The 18,073-nt window shown below is 44.2% G+C and overlaps 1 protein-coding gene across 1 annotated transcript in view; it reads right to left on the bottom strand.

Moving 5' to 3' along the window:
* cacna2d2a (calcium channel, voltage-dependent, alpha 2/delta subunit 2a) overlaps positions 1-18,073 on the bottom strand; it is a 758,554-nt gene that overhangs the window by 261,923 nt on the left and 478,558 nt on the right. Inside the window, exon 12 of the mRNA XM_041191642.1 lies at positions 8,133-8,211. Within this exon, the coding sequence (XP_041047576.1) occupies positions 8,133-8,211 (79 nt within the window). The remainder of the gene's footprint in view (positions 1-8,132; positions 8,212-18,073) is intronic.

Below are 18,073 nucleotides of genomic sequence, written 5' to 3'. Positions count from 1 at the left end.
ACGTTTCGAGTCCGTCTGACTCTTCAACAGAACTAAGGAAAAATAGAAGAGAGGTGAAATATAAGCTTGTTTAAGCGGGGGTGGGACAGGTAGAGCTGGATAGAGGACCAGTGATAGGTGGAGATTGCCAAAAGATGTCATAGACAAAAGGACAAAGAGGTGTTGACGGTGGTGATATTAGCTAAGAAATGTGCTAATAGGTGACATTAAGGGTGGAAAGTAGGACAAGCAAGGTACAGATAGCCCTAGTGGGGGTGGGGTGGGGGGAAGGGATCGAAAAAGGCTAAAAGGTAGAGATAAAACAATGCATGGAAATACATTTAAAAATAATGGAAATAGGTGGGAAAAGAAAAAATATATATAAATTATTGGAAAATAGGGAGATTGGAAAGGGGATGGGGATGGAGGAGAGAATTCATGATCTAGAGTTGTTGAACTCAATATTCAGTCCGGAAGGCTGTAAAGTGCCTACATCCGCGATTCCTCTGACACCCTACATCATGTCAACGATTTCCAGTTCCCTGGCCTCCTCTTCACCATGGATGTCCAATCCCTCTACACCTCCATCCCCCACCGGGATGGTCTAAGGGCTCTCTGCTTCTTCCTCGAACAGAGGCCCGAACAAATCCCATCCACCGCTACTCTCCTCCGTCTGGCTGAACTTGTTCTCTCACTGAACAATTTCTCCTTAAACTCCTTCCACTTCCTCCAAATAAAAGGTGTAGCTATGGGTACCCGCATAGGCCCCAGTTATGCCTGTCTCTTTATGGGGTATGTGGAACATTCCTTGTTCCAGTCCTACTCCGGCCCCCTCCCACAACTGTTTTTCCAGTACATCGATGACTGCTTTGGTGCTGCTTCATGTTCTTGTCTGGACCTGAAAAAAATTTATTAATTTTGCTTTCAATTTCTGCACCTCCATCATTTTCACATGGTTCATCTCTGACACTTCTCTTCCCTTCCTTGACCTCTCTTGTCTCAATTTCTGATGATAGACTGTCCACCAATATTCATTACAAGCCTACTGACTCCCACAGCTACCTCGACTACAGCTCCTCACACCCCGCTTCCTGTAAGGACTCCCTGGTCCACTCCTCCATCACCCCCTACACCTGAACACCCTCCCACGGCACCTTCCCATGCAAACATAGAAGGTGCAACACTTGCCCCTTTATGTCCACCTTTCCCACTGTCCAAGGGCCCAAACACTCCTTTCAAGTGAAGCAGCATTTCACTTGCACTTCCCTCAATTTAGTCTATGCATTCGCTGCTCCCAATGCGGTTTCCTCTATGCTGGAGAGACGAAACGCAGACTGGGTGACCACTTTGCAGAACACCTTCGGTCTGTCTGCAAGCATGACCCAAACCTCCCTGTCACTTGCCATTTCAATAACCACCCTGCTCTCATGCCCACATGTCCATCCTTGACCTGTTGCAATGTTCCAGTGAAGCTCAATGCAAACCGGAAGAACAGCACCTCATCTTCTGACTAGGCACTTTACAGCCTTCTGGTCCATTTCTGGGGAAAGTGGGACCTGTACAAGTCCAACGGGTTTCACCTGAACCGGAACAGGACCAACATCCTTAACGGGAGGGTTTGCTAGTGCTGTTGGTGGGGGCTTTAAACTAATTTGGCAGGTGGATTGGGTACGGATTGGAGGTATAGTAGGGGGTGATGCACAGACAATTATAGAAGAAAAACCAAGTCAGTCAGTCAGAGCATATATAGTCAAGTTAGGGCTCTAGTGAGCATGGCAAGGCTGGATGGCATTTATTTTAATGCAAGGAGTCTTGCAAGTAAGGCAGATGAATTGAGTGTGTTGATTAATACATGGGGATATGATATCATTGCTATCACAGAGGCATGGTTGAGGGAAGGGCAGGATTGGCAGCTCAATATTCCAGAGTATAGAATCTTCAGGCAAGACGGGGAGGGGAGGTGTAAAAGGTGGTGGGGTCGCAATATTGATCAAGGAATCAATTACCGCAATAAGGAGGGAAGATAGTTTAGAAGTTTCCTCAAATGAGGCCATATGGGCAGAACATAAAACCAAAAAGAGGGCAATCACATTGCTGGGACTGTACTATAGACTGCCAAACAGTCAGGGAGAAATAGAAGGCCAGATATGTACGCAAATCTCAGGGAAGTGTAAAAATAATAGGGTAATAATAATAGTAACTTCCCCAAGTTAACTGGGATAGACAAAGTATGAAAGGCTTAGATGTGGTGCAATTCTGAAAGTGTATCCAGGAGAGCATTTTAAGCCAGCATGTAGAAAGTCCTACAAGACAGGGGGCGGTGCTGGACCTAATTTTAGGGAACAAAGCTGGTCAAGAGATAGAAGTGTCAGTGGGGGAACACTTTGGTGATAGTGACCATCACTCAGTAAAATTTAAGGTAGTTATGGAAAAGGACAAAGATGGACCAGAAATAAAGGTTCTGAATTGGGGGAAGGCTGATTTTAATATGATAAGACAGGATCTTGCCAAAGTGGACTAGGAGTAGTTATTTGTAAGAAAATCTACATCAAAGCAGTGAGAGTCATTCAAAAAGTAAATAGCGAGAGTGTAGGGCCAACATGTTCCTGTAAAGGTGAAGGGTGGAACCGACAAGTCCAGAGAACCCTGGATGTCAAGGAATGTACAGGATTGGATAAGGAAAAACGGAAGCTTAAGGTAGATACCAAGGGCTCAAACAGTGGAAAGCCCTAGAGGAATATAGAAAGTGCAGAGGGTTACTTAAAAAAGAAATCAGGAAAGCGAAGAGGGAGCATGAAAAAACGCTGGCGGGTAAAATAAAAGAAAATCCAAAGGTGTTTTATAAGTATAATAGGGGCAAAAAGTTAACCAGGGAAAGAGTAGGGCCCATTAGGGGCCAAAGTGGCAATCTGTGTGAGGAGCCAGAAGATGTAGATGAGGTTTTGAATGAGTCCTTTGCATCGATATTCACTATAGAGAAGGGCGATGTAAGTATAGAAATCAGGGAAGGGGACTGTGATATACTTAACAAATTAGCATTGAGAGGGAGGAGGTATTAGTGGCTTTAGCGGGCTTGAAAGTGGATAAATCCCCAGGCCCAGATGAGATGTATCCCAGGCTGCTATGTGAGGCAAGGGAAGAGATTGCAGGGCGCTGACATTTATTTTTAAATCCTCTCTGGCCACAGGAGAGGTGCCAGAGGACTGGAGGCCAGTTAATGTGGTACCATTATTCAAGAAGGGTGGTAGGGATAAACCAGGGAACTATAGGCCAGTAGGCCAGTGAGTCTAACATCAGTGTAGGGAAACGTTTGGAAAAGATTCTGAGGGACAAAATTAATTCCCACTTGGAGAGGAAAGGATTAATCAAGGATAGTCAGGGGAGATCATTTCTAACAGATTTGATTGAATTTTTTGAGACGGTGATTAGGGATGGGATCCAGGGCAATTTGGCAAATTGGATCTAAAATTGGCTTTGCAGCAGGAGGCAGAGGATGATGGTCGAAGGTTGTTTTTGTAACTGGAAGCCTGTGTCCAGTGGCGTACTGCAAGGTTCAGTGCTGGGTCCCTTGCTGTTTGTCATGTACATTAATGATCTAGACATGAATGTATGATCAGTAAGTTCGCAGATGACACGAAAATTGGTAGTGTGGTAAATAGAGAGGCGGAAAGTCTTAGACTACAGAACAATATAAACGGGCTGGTCAAATGGGCATAGCAGTGGCAAATGGAATTTAATCCTGAAAATATGAGGTGATGCATTTTGGGAGGACTAACAAGGTAAGGGAACACACGATGAATGGTAGGACCCTAGGAAGTACAGAAGGTCAGCAGTGCACCCTTTTTGCAATTGCCCTGGGAAATGAGAATTGACACAACAGTGCATTGTCCATATATCCTTGAAGGCAGGAGCACAGGTAGATAAGGTGTTAAGAAGGCATATGGGATACTTGCTTTTATTAGCCGAGGCATAGAATATAAGAACAGGGAAGTTATGAGAGAGCTGGAGTATAAAACATTAGTTAGGCCACAGCTGGAGAACTGTGTACAGTTCTGGTTGCTACACTATAGGAAGGATGTGATTGTACTAGAGAGAGTGAAAAGGAGATTCACCAGCACCTTGTCTGGGCTGGACCGTTTCAGCTATGAAGAGAGACTAGATAGGATGGGGTTATTTTCCTTAGAGCAGAGAAGGCTGTGCCGGGGGCGGGGGGGGGTGCTGATTAAGGTGTACAAAATTGAGGCGCATAGATAGGAAGAAACTTTTCCCCTTAGTGGAGGGGTCAATAACCAGGTGACATAGATTTAAGGTAAGGGGCAGGAGGTTTACAGGGGATTTGAGGAAAAATTTTTTCACCCAGAGAGAGGGGCTATCTGGAATTCACGGCCTGAAAGGATAGTAGAGGCAGGAATCTTCACAACATTTAAGTATTTAGATGAGCACTTGAAATGCCATAGGATACAAGGCTATGGACCAAGTGCTGGAAAATGGGATTTGAGTAGATAGGTGCTTGATGTCCAGCATGGACACAATGGGCCAAAGTGCCTCTTTCCGTGCTGTAAAACTCTATGACTCTATATCAACCTCACTGAAGACAGTTTCCGCACCCTTGTGAGATGCCAGGGAGATGTGTTAAAATCTTTACTGGAAGTGTATGATTAAAGTGATTGTAACCCTTTCTCTTCACGAAACACCATTGTGTGAGGCAGCACTGCAACCTTGTGGGATTAGAGGCAGTTGTGTCTCCTCAGTGGTAGTGCCGAAGGACAAGACCTAGATGGGAGAATGATATAACCGACCATGCCTTCATCTCACTGGCTGCTGTAGTTTGTCATCAATGCGACAATGACTGCATCAAGTAAGTTTCCGCAGGGTTCTCACTGTTGTGTCATTTCTCATTTCCCAGGGCAAGTGCAAAAAGGGTGCACTGCTGACCTTCTTAGAGATCATGACCTTCTTAGAGAGACCCTGGAGCAACCCGGAGCGGTCACTTTCAAAGCCACTGGAAGGGAATAGTGTCTTACTCCATGGGGCATTAGGTCTTCACGAAGAATGGGGTTGATGTGATCTACCAGAGCTTGGGAGAAGCACACCCTGGACCTCAGGCAAGGCCTCCTCCTGAAACTGCTTTTGGCATTGCCTCTCCCTTCTACTCCACCTCCGTTGTATTAGAACCCTCAAAAAGGCAGCATTGAGCCCTGGGTCCATAATTGTTTTACTCTTCTCTTTGAAATGATACATTGAATAGGTTAATGACTAACGGGTGAACATAGCGAAGCTTACAATCTTGATCCAATAGCAACTGTAATGGTCTATAGTGGCTTTGCCCTACTAGCCTTGTTGCCGATGCAGCCTTGTATCTGAGGTGCTAACAAACACATTGCGGTGACCAAGATGCCATCCCTGAGACTTAACATCTCAATCCCACAGAGGTTGGAGAGAGTTTGAACGACATGTGCGACCTGATCTAGCTCGGTGTTCCAATCTCAGATCTGGCATTCAAATTAACAATAATTGCTCATGATTAATGACTGGATGCCCTTTAGGCTGTTAGGGATGCCAATTCTGAAAATCACATGGCAGTCCTCCATTGATGGGATGCCATACATGCAGCACCTGTATCTCCTTAATGTTGCCTGCATTCCCAAATTTCACATTCCAGTGTGTTAATGGTGAAATGTAGTGACTGTGATGTTAAGCCATAGACTCCTACATTTCCCTGTTACTGTGCTGAAAAGGGGGTCTTCCTCCTTTCTCTCAACTCAGACTCGTTTACTCTTGTGGTACAAACAAGTTAGAGGGCACCCCAAGAAAGGGCGCCTTAGTCCAGCAGTATGTTCCTCCCACACTGCTTCAGACCCTTGCTGTGCAGATTTGCTTCTACTTTAGACTTATAACTGCACCATTACTGCGATAGTGCAAGATAGTGGTTCTGCGCTATTACTTCAAGGCTAACTTCAACTCTCCCCTTCTCACTGTCCACATCCCAGAAATCTACTTGGAACCTCACGATGTGAAGGTAGAGCTCGCTCTTCTTATTCTCCAGTCTTATCCAGTAATACTGGATCCCAGTGTTGTTGTGGTCAACATTCCCACCATTCCCCCCGAGCCCATCATTGTTGACGAGTCCATGCCCCTTGTTGGCCTTTTCTCTCCGCATCTAGAGGCTGTGAACACGGTCACCTACCAAGGAGAACCCTCCCAGGAAAGCTTCACATATCTTCCACCAACCCCCCGCCCCAGCTTTATTATGTTTTCCCCAAATACAGGCTGCGGATGCCTCCCATAACCATCAACATTCCACCTGCAGCCCAGTACAGAGACAGAAAAGCCTATGAACAGTGACTGTGAAAGCACCCTGCACAGCAAGCTATCCATTATCCCAGTCGAGCATACAGCCCTTGCCCCTCATATGAGCGGGATTGCAATGTGGGTGCCATGAATAATCCTTCAGCATGGCCCTCAAATCCCAGCACTGTCTGAACTCTCTTACTCTTGACTGTGAGCTTCACAGAGCCCCAGCATTATCTCTACTCTCTGACTCTTGACTTTAAACCCCAGCACTGACTCTACTCTCTGACTGTAAGCCCCAACACTATCTCGACTCTTTGACTCCTGACTGTAAACCCTAGGAGTGTATCTACTCTCTCACTCCTGACTGGAAACATCAGGAGTATCTCTACCCTCTGACTCCGGACTGTAAACCCCAGGAGTGTCTCTACTCTCTGACTCCTGACTATAAACCCCAGGAGTGTCTCTATTCTCTGATCCTGACTGTAAACTCCAGGAGTGCCTCTACTCTCTGACTGTAAACCTCGGGAGTGTCTCTACTCTCTGACTCCTGACTGTAACCCCAGGAGTGTCTCTACTCTCTGACTCAGGGCTGTAAACCGTCCCCCTCCCGTTTGCTTGTTATCCTTCCCTCCCCTACCCATCAGTTGAAATGGCTGGTTGTTTAGCCCTGACTGAGTACTGCTGCACAGTTGTGTCCCTTCAGGTCAACAGTAGCACTCACCCAGTGGACCAACCCTATACTCCACACGCCCAGTCGCAATACTGGTTTCTGTCTGAATGTTGAGCCCTGCCTGAGTACCGCTGCACAGTGGTGTCCTTGTGACTGCGTGGCAGCCACCGGAAGCAGATCAACTCTACACCCTATGAGTGTGGCGCCCCACTGGCATTGCAACGAGACTGCTGGAGCACTCTGGCAGGTAGGCTATGTATGTTGCACTCACCTCGAAGTCACAAGCAAAGTGAGGTCCAATATGTGCATTCCACTCTTTTTCAAATGGGATTCAGACTGATGTGATTTTCCACTGGTGAGATGAAAAATTGGAAGGCAGCACGTGATTCCAGACAGAAGCTAATTTAATGAGCATTCATGAGATGGTAATGAATGCAAATGGCATTCGTGCCACTAGTCAGCGAGATACCCGGCCAGCCATTAACCCACCATCGGGAGAATCATTAACTTTTTATGCCGGTGGGATTCCGATTATTTGGCTCTCGCTAGATTCTCCACTCCTGCCCACCACGAAACCCGCCGTGGGCAGGATGGGAAAATTCTGCCCCATGTGTCTATAACTGTTTTAACAGCCCTTGCCTTTGACAGTAACTCTGCTAATACCCTTTGCCTCTAATAGCCCCTGGAGCGGTGTTGACACTCTGTACCAGGAACTGTGCGAATCCACTGGAACTGAAATTGCACTAATTCTCTGTACTTGTAACCATGCCTGTGGCTGTGTCAATATCCTTTTCCTGTGTCCGTGCCTGTAAATATGCAAATGGCCCATGCCTGTAACTGCTAATAAATGCTGAGACTGTGTTATCACCTGTGTTTACATTTATGCTAATGCACCTTGTGCCTGTAACTGCTCTATCACCTAGTACCTGTAACTGTGCTACCAACTTATACCTCTGACTACATTAATGCACCATGCCTGTGACTGCTCTGCTATCTGGTGCCTATGGTGGTACTAACCAGTATCTGTAATTGTGCTAATGCAGCTTTTGTGTAACTCTGCTATAACCCTGTGCCTGTGTCTGCACTAAAACACCGTGCCTATGACAGTGCTAAAATACTGTTCCGGGAACTGCGGCTTTAACTGTGCTAACACCCTGTGCTTGCAACTGTGTATTTATATTCCTCATACCTTTATTTGCACATGCCATCCACTGCAGAGGTGTGACATCATAGTTGTGCTGTCCAACTGAGAAGGTGAAGACACGGACCTGTGACCAGACAGAGAGAGAGAGAACATGACTAGAAGGTACATGCAATGGCAGTTAGATCTCTCGATTTACTCTCAGCAACAGATTTTCCAGTTTTTACTTCAGACCTTTGGTACAATGCTATCAATACTATTATCTACACATTTTCTTTGTTTGTAAAACATCTTCAATTGATTTTGCTATGCTTCTTGTTGTCCTCTCATGTTTATCACTTTAGCCATTTAACCTTCCTCTGTTGTCCTTCTGGGAGTGATAGGAAAGACATTTGATCCATTAGGAGTGAATGGGAAAGGGTTTGCTCCATTGGGACTCTGTACAACAAGAATGAAAGTAAAGCGGTTTGGTCCATTGGAATTCTGTACAATGTGAATGAATGAGAAGAAGTTTGACTCATTGGGATTCTCTACAATGGGACTGAATAGGAAAGGGGATTTGGTCCACTGAGATTCTGTTCAAAGGGACTGAATGGGAACAAGCGCAAACCATTAAAATACTGTAAGTGAACGGAAAGGGATTTTATCCATTGGGGTTCTATACAATGGGAGTGAATGTGAAAGGGCCTTGACATTGGAATTCTCTACAATGGGAATGGATGGAAAGGGTTTGGTATATTGGATTCTGTGCAATGGGAGTGAATGGGAAGGTGTTTTGTTCATTGGGATTCTGTGCAGTGGGAATGAATGGGAAAGGGTTTTGTTCATTGGATATCTGCAAAACTGCCATCATCATACTTTGAGCTTCATCACCACTCATGTCCTCTCTTCAATGTCATGAATTCCTGAATGATTTTGTTTTCAGAATCTGGCTTTTATCTAAGTTGATTGCAGTTTTGTGGAAATTTTCCAGCTTTGTGAATAAATGGATTCTTAGCATTAAATTGAAATCTCTGAGCTGTGCAGCACTTCAACTCATTTTAATTCTGTAACCTGTACTTACTGGTGTTCCACTCTCGATTGCACAACCCTGCACAATCTCTGCAGAATACAGAATTCTACACGATACCATCCCATTGACCTGTATTGTGCAGCTGGAACCATTCCTGGGCCACTCAGCCACTCACTCACAGACTCATAGCATGATACTGGCCAGAGCCTGCATGGGGCAGCTGCGGGCGCCTTCAATTTCTGCCTCTTCTCCACCTCTCCCCACCACCCTGAATTCAACTGAAAAATCAGATATAAGTAAATTAAGGCTTTTACAGGTCAAAATGCTTGTAATCAAAGAGTTAGATAAAATCAGGTGTAATCAGATAAAATTGGGTTTAATTTGAGACCAGCAATTTATTCAAGCTCAATTTGTTAAAATTGAGTTTAACTCAATGACAACTTGGCATTGTTAATCATTGAGCCAGAATTTTCTGGATCTCACACACACACAAACAACACTAACATTTACACAAGTTTCTGTATCCAATTTAAAAAAAATTCTGTGGAATTCATTTGCCAGTGTCAGAACAAAAATTGGCATGAAACAAGTGTAAAGGCAGTGTCACCAATAGGGGAAATATAACCAGCTACTGTGTTTGGCCATCGTATCTCATTCTCAAAGCCATACCATTCTCATACCATTGCCAATGGTACAAGCCATAGCTCAGTGATAGTACACTTGCTTCAGGGTAAGAAAGTTATCAGTTCAAACCCTGTTGAAGAGATGTGAGTGCCATAGTCATCCTGTTAAACTGAGACCCTGTCTGCCCAACAGGAGGATGTGAAAGATCCCATAGTATCTTCAGCCTGTGGGTTAGGAGGGGCTACTCCTAAATCAGACAGCAGAGGGCACTCACAGCTCAGATAAAAGCAAAAAACTGCGGATGCTGGAAATCCAAAACAAAAACAAAAATATCTGGAAAAACTCAGCAGATCTGGCAGCATCTGCAGAGAGGAGCACAGTTAACGTTTCGCGTCCGAATGACCCTTCAACAGTTCTGTTGAAGGGTCATTCGGACTTGAAACGTTAATTGTGCTACTCTCCGCAGATGCACTCACAGGGTTAAGGGTTCCTTTTGCATTTTGAACAATCTTCACACCAACCAAAGTATTTGCAGGGACAAGGTGGTGGTTTAATCAGGATGGCATTAAGATTATCCTGAGAGAAAGAAGGGTGTTTGTAATCAAAGAGCATCAGTTTTAAGAATGCAAACAAGGAATACATACTGCACCTTGTTTGTCGTGCAGCTTTTGGGTAGAAGCAATTTTTTTGGAACTGGTACCAATAATGAGCTTTGACATATTTAAGTTTTAATCAGGATATTAATAATACCATAATGTGAAGTGGGCTGGTGCAGTATCGAATGCCGCACAGCACAGATGGAAACAGATGAGTTATTTCCAACATCTATAGTACTTTGTTTTTATATTAGTAAGATCAGTTTTCCTCCATTTCATATGCTTCAAAGCATTACCTTTTCCAGTGAGTTATGTCTGACCTTGCTCCCAGGAACTCTAATCTGAATAAACACTGTATTGTAGGCCAGATTTTCATGGAGTCGGGCTGACTCCAAAGACCTTTAAAACTGACAGACAGGGCCCGCCCCCATTTCTGGCAGATCCCATTTTTGCCATTGGTGGAAGGGGCAGGGTGTGAATCAAACAAGTAGGAAACCCAAACTCAGCAAGGCCATTTGAAATTACTGATGAGTTCAAACAGAATATTTGCTGTTTCAAGGGCCTTCACCTGCAGTGCTGGTTTATGGAAGAGGTGTATTTTTTTTATTTTCGTTCATGGGATGTAAGCATTGCTGGCTAGGCCTGCATTTATTGCCCATGCCTAATTGCCTTTGAGAAGGCGGTGGTGAGCTGCCTTCTTGAACTACTGCAGTCCATGTGGTGTAGGTACATCCACAGTGCTGAAGGGAGGGAGTTCCAGGATTTTGACCCAGCAACAGTGAAGGAAAGGCGATATATTTCTAAGTCAGGATGATGTGTAGCTTGGAGGGGAACTTCCAGGTGGTGGTGTTCCCATGTTGTCTGCTGCCCTTGTCCTTCTAGATGGTAATTGTCATGGGTTTGGAATGTGCTGCCTAAGGAGCCTTGGTGAATTCCTGCAGTGCATTTTGTAGATGGTATACAATGCAATACAGTACATTAGTGATGGAGGGAGTGAATGTACGTGGGTGGGGTGCTAATCAAGCGGACTGTTTTGTCCTGGATGATGTTGAGCTTCTCAAGAAGTTGGAGATGCACTGATCCAGGCAAGTGGAGAGTATTCAATTATACTCCTGACTTGTGGCTTGTAGATGGTGGACAGGCTTTGGGAGGTCAGGAGGTGAGTTACTCACCGCAGGATTCCCAGCCCCTGACCTGCTCTTGTTACCACAGTATTTATATGGCTGGTCCAGTTCAGTTTCTGGTCAATGGTAACCTCCAAGATGTTGATAGTGGAGGATTCAGCGATGGTAATAGCATTGAATGTCAAGGGGCAAACGTTAGATTATCTCTTGTGTTAGTGCATAGAGATAGTTTAAGTAAGTTATATTGGTATTTTCGGGTGTTAGGAATGAGTTTTAGCTTTAAAGTTTAAGTTTACTTTGTATTTCTTTATTTGTGTGTTAAGAAAAGGTCAAGTTGAGTTTTAGTTTCACTTTAAAAGGTGCCTGTATTTCTAATGAGAGTTTATGACTGTAAAATAAGTTGAGCAAACACAAGAGTAAAAATACTGGGCTGTTGCCTAGCAACAGGGGTCCAGAGAGGCAAGTCCCTCCCACAGACACACACAAGAAACTAGAAACAGTAGCTTTGATTTGGAAGCTGTCTGAGTTCAGTTGGTTTTGAAGACAACTGTCAGGCAAAGAAGCCTAGAAGTGGCAGATGGCCAGTCCCAAGCTAAAGTTGGTTGGAAGTAGCTGCCAGATAGAGACTGGAGCAAAAGGGACAGATAGCCAGTCCCAAGCTAAAACAGAAAGCCCCCAAAATTCAGGGCAGTAGTCAAAGGAAGGACGGGAACCTGGAAAATGTCCTGTTCTGTGGAAGTGAAAGGAGCAGAGAGAAAGGCTCCAAGCTTCAAACTTACAGAGATTAAGGCTTATGAAAAGTCAGAAGATCCAAAAAGGCGACTAAAGGTCTGTAACTATTTGCTAAGGGCATGTGAAGCAGTGGTGTACCGTTGACAGCTGAGTCGGTAAGAGAGCACGTGGAAGAAAGCTTGAATGCATGTGGTGACCCGGGAAGAAGAACATTGGAAGGAGAGTTCGAAACCCTGGAGCGGAACCCTTGCGGAAGGCATCTGAGAGAAAGTTTGGGAGAAGATTCCAAAGTGAATTCTTGAAAAGAGGAGATTGGAAACCCTTATGTGAAAGACGGAGTTCAGTGAGACTGGTTAGCTCATGGTGTGACAAGTGTCTTGGGGAGTCGAGGAGAGATCCATAGCACTTGTTTGGGGTGACATCTGTCACTTGGTTTCAGAGTGTGATGTGTCTGAGCACAGGTTGCCTATTGGTTTACATGGACTGTGTTCTTACTGTGAACATCAGAGTATAAGATAACTTTTGTAACTTGTGTTATCCTAACAAATTTATTTATATCGGTAAAGGTATAGTGTGGGTGAAGGAGTATTGTAATATAATTCATCTTTTCTTGTTTAATAAATATTTTATGCTTTTGTTAAAAGTTCATTAGCTGATTCTGGTGACTGTTCAGTAGCCCCTCTCCATGTATCTAAACAAACAAATAAAAGTCAGGATCCATCAAGCTGGGTTTCACCCTGGGATGTCCAGTGGTAACCTCAGCTGGGGATCATAATACTTGCTGGTCATTGCCTGGCACTTGTGTGGTGTGAATGTTGCTTGCCACTTGTCAGCCCAGGTCTGAATATGGCCTTGAAGGGGGTAAAGTCTGATTAAATGTCATGATCTGAAGTTATTTAAAGCCCCAGCCCTTTAAAACTTAAAACAAAACACAGGGTGCAGCTTTCAGTTGAATTAAAAAAGAAGACACTCGTTGTTTGAGCATATTGATTAATAGGCCAAGTGGTGTAGCTTGGAAATAGACCATTAGCCATCTGTTCCTGCAGTTTCAATTGCAGACATTTCCCATGGGCTGACATTACAGTTGAACCTATTAGGTATGCTTGGCTGACTTTCAAAAGCTCCAAAACCTCTTATCTTAGCCGGAGGGGGGGAGGTGGGGGGGGGGGGGGGGGGGGGGAGGGAGAGGGAGGGAGGGCTGAGTTCACAAATTGATTGAAATTTTAAAAGACTATTAAATGATTAGCTTCTTTGATACTGTTAGTGAATAGAAGTTTGTTTTTACAACAGATTGATCACTTGAGGGGATGAAAAATTTTTGAATGGGTTTTGCAAATGAGTTTTTTTCACTATCAAGTGTGTATGAGTTAGAGCTCTCTTAGGTTGCTATACGTTTATTTTTCTTATCTCCAGGTGGTTTCTGAGGTCTACCCATGGCAGATACTGGGTGAGTAGCTATGGAGGTGGCATGGGGGTGTGAGGGGTCATGGAGATGGCATGGGGGTATGAGAAGGCACAGAGGTTGAATTGAGGGGTGAGGGCTAGAAGGCCAGTCAGCCTTTTAAACAACTGCGCAATAGTTTCAGAGAACTGAGAAAGGCCTTCTAGCCAGCCCGGCTCTGCACTCGCCCACCTCTGTCACCACCTCCGATCTGCATCAGGAGGCGGTAGGCTAGACTGATCATACTCCTACCACACTGGAGCAAAAATCATGCATGTGGGGATCATTTCCATTGGGACAGGTCTGCTGAATCAGGAGATTTCCCGGCTTGAGCTTCCTACCTCAATGGTGAGAATCCCGCCCTGTTTAGTCTGAACACTGTCTGCATAGGGTTGACAACTCTGGTTGGATATTTCCTGAAGGTTTCATCATATGATCACCCACCCCCAATGCCCCACGCTCGCACCATTGGTTGCATAACTTGTCTATTCTCGTGGAGCCCTGCCTTCCCACAGCCAATTGGAAACTGATTGGATGATGGCTGACTGTCAGCCAAACAATTTCTTTTCCTGTCTCCAAAACTTCCTTAACTAATAAATATTTTTAAAAAATCACTTTTGCTTGAATTCCCTTATGATCTTCCTCCACAATTGCTTGCAACAATGTCCCTGAATTAATCTTTTATTCCTTTAGACTCCAGTACTATCCTAGCAACTCATCCACCTTCCTCTTTACTTCCATCTATTTTCAAGTTTTTAATTGTGTGTCTGAATCTTCTCTATGTCTTTTCACATCCTGCTGAGTTATTTTAGTCTCTTTTTTGTCTCTTAACTTTTTCATAGTTGCACTCAGCTGGTCAGTGTGCATCACCTTCTCCACAAAGCCCTGTTTTCTGCCTATTAATCCGTGGACCTCTCTCAGTGATAGGGGTAAACGTGCACCCTTTCGGTTTATTCAGTCTAATGAACATTGTCTGCCTCCCCATTCCAGAAAAGGCTGAACATCTTTACAGATGCTGATTGTGTATTAATAGTATTTTCTGTTTTTGTTTGAGATTTTCAGCATTTGCAATTATTTACTTTATACCTGTTCCTAGGAATGACAACGGAATACAATTGACTGCTAACAATGGCAATCTGCTGGATTAGTGTTAAAATGTGTATACTGCCTCCCAACTGTTCCAATATCAAGCACAGGAAGCCCATTGATCTGTATTGATTTACAATGTAGAAAATGTCATTAATTACTGATTATGTGTTAATTTCTTTTACAGGAAGCGCCATTAATTCCATATCACTAGCAAATAAAGAAAATGCCATAGATTCTGTACCAAAATCCAGCATCTTGATTGCACTATGATAAAAATGGAATTGATCCTCTATCAATATGCAATTTAAGAAAGTTACTGATTTTATACCAATATCCCAGAAAGAAAAAACTGTTCGGCCAGTACTCTTATTTCCCAGTTTTTACTGGTTCTGAGAGGGCTTGTCAGAGTGAATGCTGAGAGGTTTTCCCTGGTTGGCGAGTCTAGTAGCAAGGTGCATTGTTTCACGGTAAAGGGGATGTCTGTTTAGGACTGAGATGAAGATAAATTTTTCACTCAGTGTTGTGAATCTTTGGAATTTTAAAGTGTACAAGACCAGTTCGGACCAGTATTCTTATTTCCCTGCTTTTACTGTTTTTTCCTTCTGGGATAGCTAATGTATAATAAATTTTGCACTCAATAACCTACTGTTGAATATTCAAGTTTATATCACATGAAGTAAGATACATTGCACCCATTAACTTGAAATTGACCTTATTTGGGTTATTATTTAACACTCGTCTATATCTAGATCCTCAAAAGGACAGGTTATCATAGCTCCAGATAGTGAACTGTAGGTGAAGGTATCTTTATCAGGATGTATACTGAGGGCGGGTCATGCAGCTCTCTGTTGGAAGTGGAAGAGATTTGCAGCATGAGTTAACCTAACTCACTGACATGAACCCGACAACAACTCTCCTGTCCATCCTTCTCAACAGGGCAATGGTGTGTGCTGGAGAGGAGAAGGGAAAAGGGGCTGTCTCCTACTGATGCCAACACATCTTTATATCCTGGGAGTATGCAGCCTAAAAACACACAAGATCTTAGACAAGTTGCAAAGGCCTAAAATATTATATTTTATTTCTACCTTAGGCCTAGCAGTTTCCCCTATTCCTCGAAATGCCAACTCTTGCTGGGTATAGTTCCATGGGTGCAGTTTCACAGTTGCTTGGATGTGGTTCCATTGGTGCTGGGCTCAGTTCCAAAGTCAAAGTTTCCATGGAAGCTAAATATGGGTGCATTGGTGCCAGGCTCAGTTTGGAGTTCCACATGTGGTTCCATGGGCACAGGTCACCCATCAGTACCATTTTCATTTTTAAGGAGCCGGAACACAGGGGGCACAACTCCTCAAACACCCAGCACTTCCACCAGGGTCACTATATAATCATTGGAAATGGAACATAAAACATAAGAAACAGGATCAGCTGTAAGCTACATGTTTGTCTGAGCCTGCTACTCCATATGAGATTATGGCTGATCTTCTACCTCAACTCCACTTTCCTACCAGATTCCCATATTCCTTAATTGCCTTAGAGTCCAAAAATCTGTCAATCTCAGCCTTGAATTTATTCAACGACTGAGCATCCACGCCTCAGGGAATTCCAAAGGTTCACAACACACTGAGTGAAAAATTTCTCTTCATCTCAGTCCTAAACAAACATCCACTTTACCATGAAACTATGCCCCTTGCTACTAGACTCTCCAGCCAGGGAAAACCTCTCAGCATTTACTCTGGCAAGCCCTCTCAGTACCTTACATATTGCAGTAAGATCACCTCTCATTCTTCTAAGCTCCACAGAGTATAGGATCATTCTAATTAATCTCTCTTCTGGGAAAGCCCCTCATGCCAGGAATCAGTCTAGTGAACCTTCATTGCACCCTTTCTATGGCAATTTATCCTACCTTATATACAGAGACCAAAACTAGACACAGCAAGACTTCCTTACTCTTGTACTCCAATTCGTTTGCAATAAAGGCCAATATGCAATTTGTCTTCCCAATTGCTTGGTTTACCTGCATGTTAACTATCTGTACTTCTTGATTGAGGACACCAAAATCCCTCTGCACAGCAACATTTCATAGTTTCTCACTATTTGAATAAATATTCTGTCTTTCTATTCTTCCAACCTAGGTGAATAACCTCACAATTTTCCACATTATACTCTATCTGCCACCTTCTTCACCACACACTTAACTTGTCTACAAGTACTGGACCCCATATCCAGGAAGCTCGGGCCTAGATGTGTGATTTTGTGATTTTACAGGATTTGGGTCATAGGCCTAGCATGTACAAAAACTTTATGAGAAATAAAGAATAAAAGGGTTTTATTCCCAGCGCTCCAGCTTCGAATGTAGCCAGTTTTCAGGTCCTTCCGGATTTTAGAGCGCCAGATAAGGGGTCCAGTACCTGTATATCTTTTTGAAAGTAATCTTATCATTTTAGTCCCTGAATTTCCAGATCTGGGACCTGACTTCCTGCACATTCCCTGTAGTTGCTCTTTACCAAAGCAATCCAATTGTCATCCCTCCTTCAGATTCCCTGACCAATTAGCAAGGCTGGACAGGATGACATGTCCATTCTGTTGAAGGATTTCTTTTTAAAGGGCCCAAGGCAAGGGTTACAAGTGTTCATCAATGCTTAGGTTACTAAGGCTGTGGCCGCCAGAGGAAAGGAGAAGAGACCCAGGTCACTCATAGCTGGAGAGCCTGCTGAGGGATCTGAAGCGATGCAGTAAGGTGAGCTCTCCAAAGAACATGAGGAAGTGCAAAACCTCTGCAAACAGGCAGGTGCGGATGGAAGAGGCCAAGAATGTTAGCAGAAGAGGCCACTCCAACCTGACACAATGCACCAAGAGGATCAAGATCTTAGGAGGGAATGACAGGTGAGTGGTGTAACACTTTCAGGTGTCATGCCCCAAACTTTGACTTGCCCGTTATTCTCCTGCACAGCACTCCTCAGATCAACATATCTTGCAGCTTCATTCACTCCCTTTTCTTTGAAAGTACCTCACATCCCCATCTGAGCAACCAACACTTACACTCAACCTATTACCCTCTCACACTAACGCCTCACAGTCATCTGCCACAAGTGGCGTCCTTCCCTCCTCTCCAAATAGGCCATTATGAACACTCATGCCTCTATGCTTTCTCTCCTTGCAGAAAAGAGCAAACAACTTAGCGCAAGACTAAGACCGGGGTGGGGTGGGGATCGTGAGGGTGGCCCTCCACTATCAGGCACCTTTGTCAGCCGTTAGAAAAGCGTATCTGCTCCACTGGTAAGGAGGTCTCGTTCCAGGAGGCTGCAGATGTCAGCAAAAACCTGTCTTGAAACCCTGAAACTCCTGAGGCACTACTACTTGGACAGGTCAAGGGC

The sequence above is a fragment of the Carcharodon carcharias genome, chromosome 7, assembly GCF_017639515.1.
Source record: "Carcharodon carcharias isolate sCarCar2 chromosome 7, sCarCar2.pri, whole genome shotgun sequence".
Classification (NCBI taxonomy): Eukaryota; Metazoa; Chordata; class Chondrichthyes; order Lamniformes; family Lamnidae; genus Carcharodon; species Carcharodon carcharias.
The sequence above is the reverse complement of the archived record's forward strand: the minus strand, read 5'-3'. Positions and strand labels throughout refer to the sequence as shown.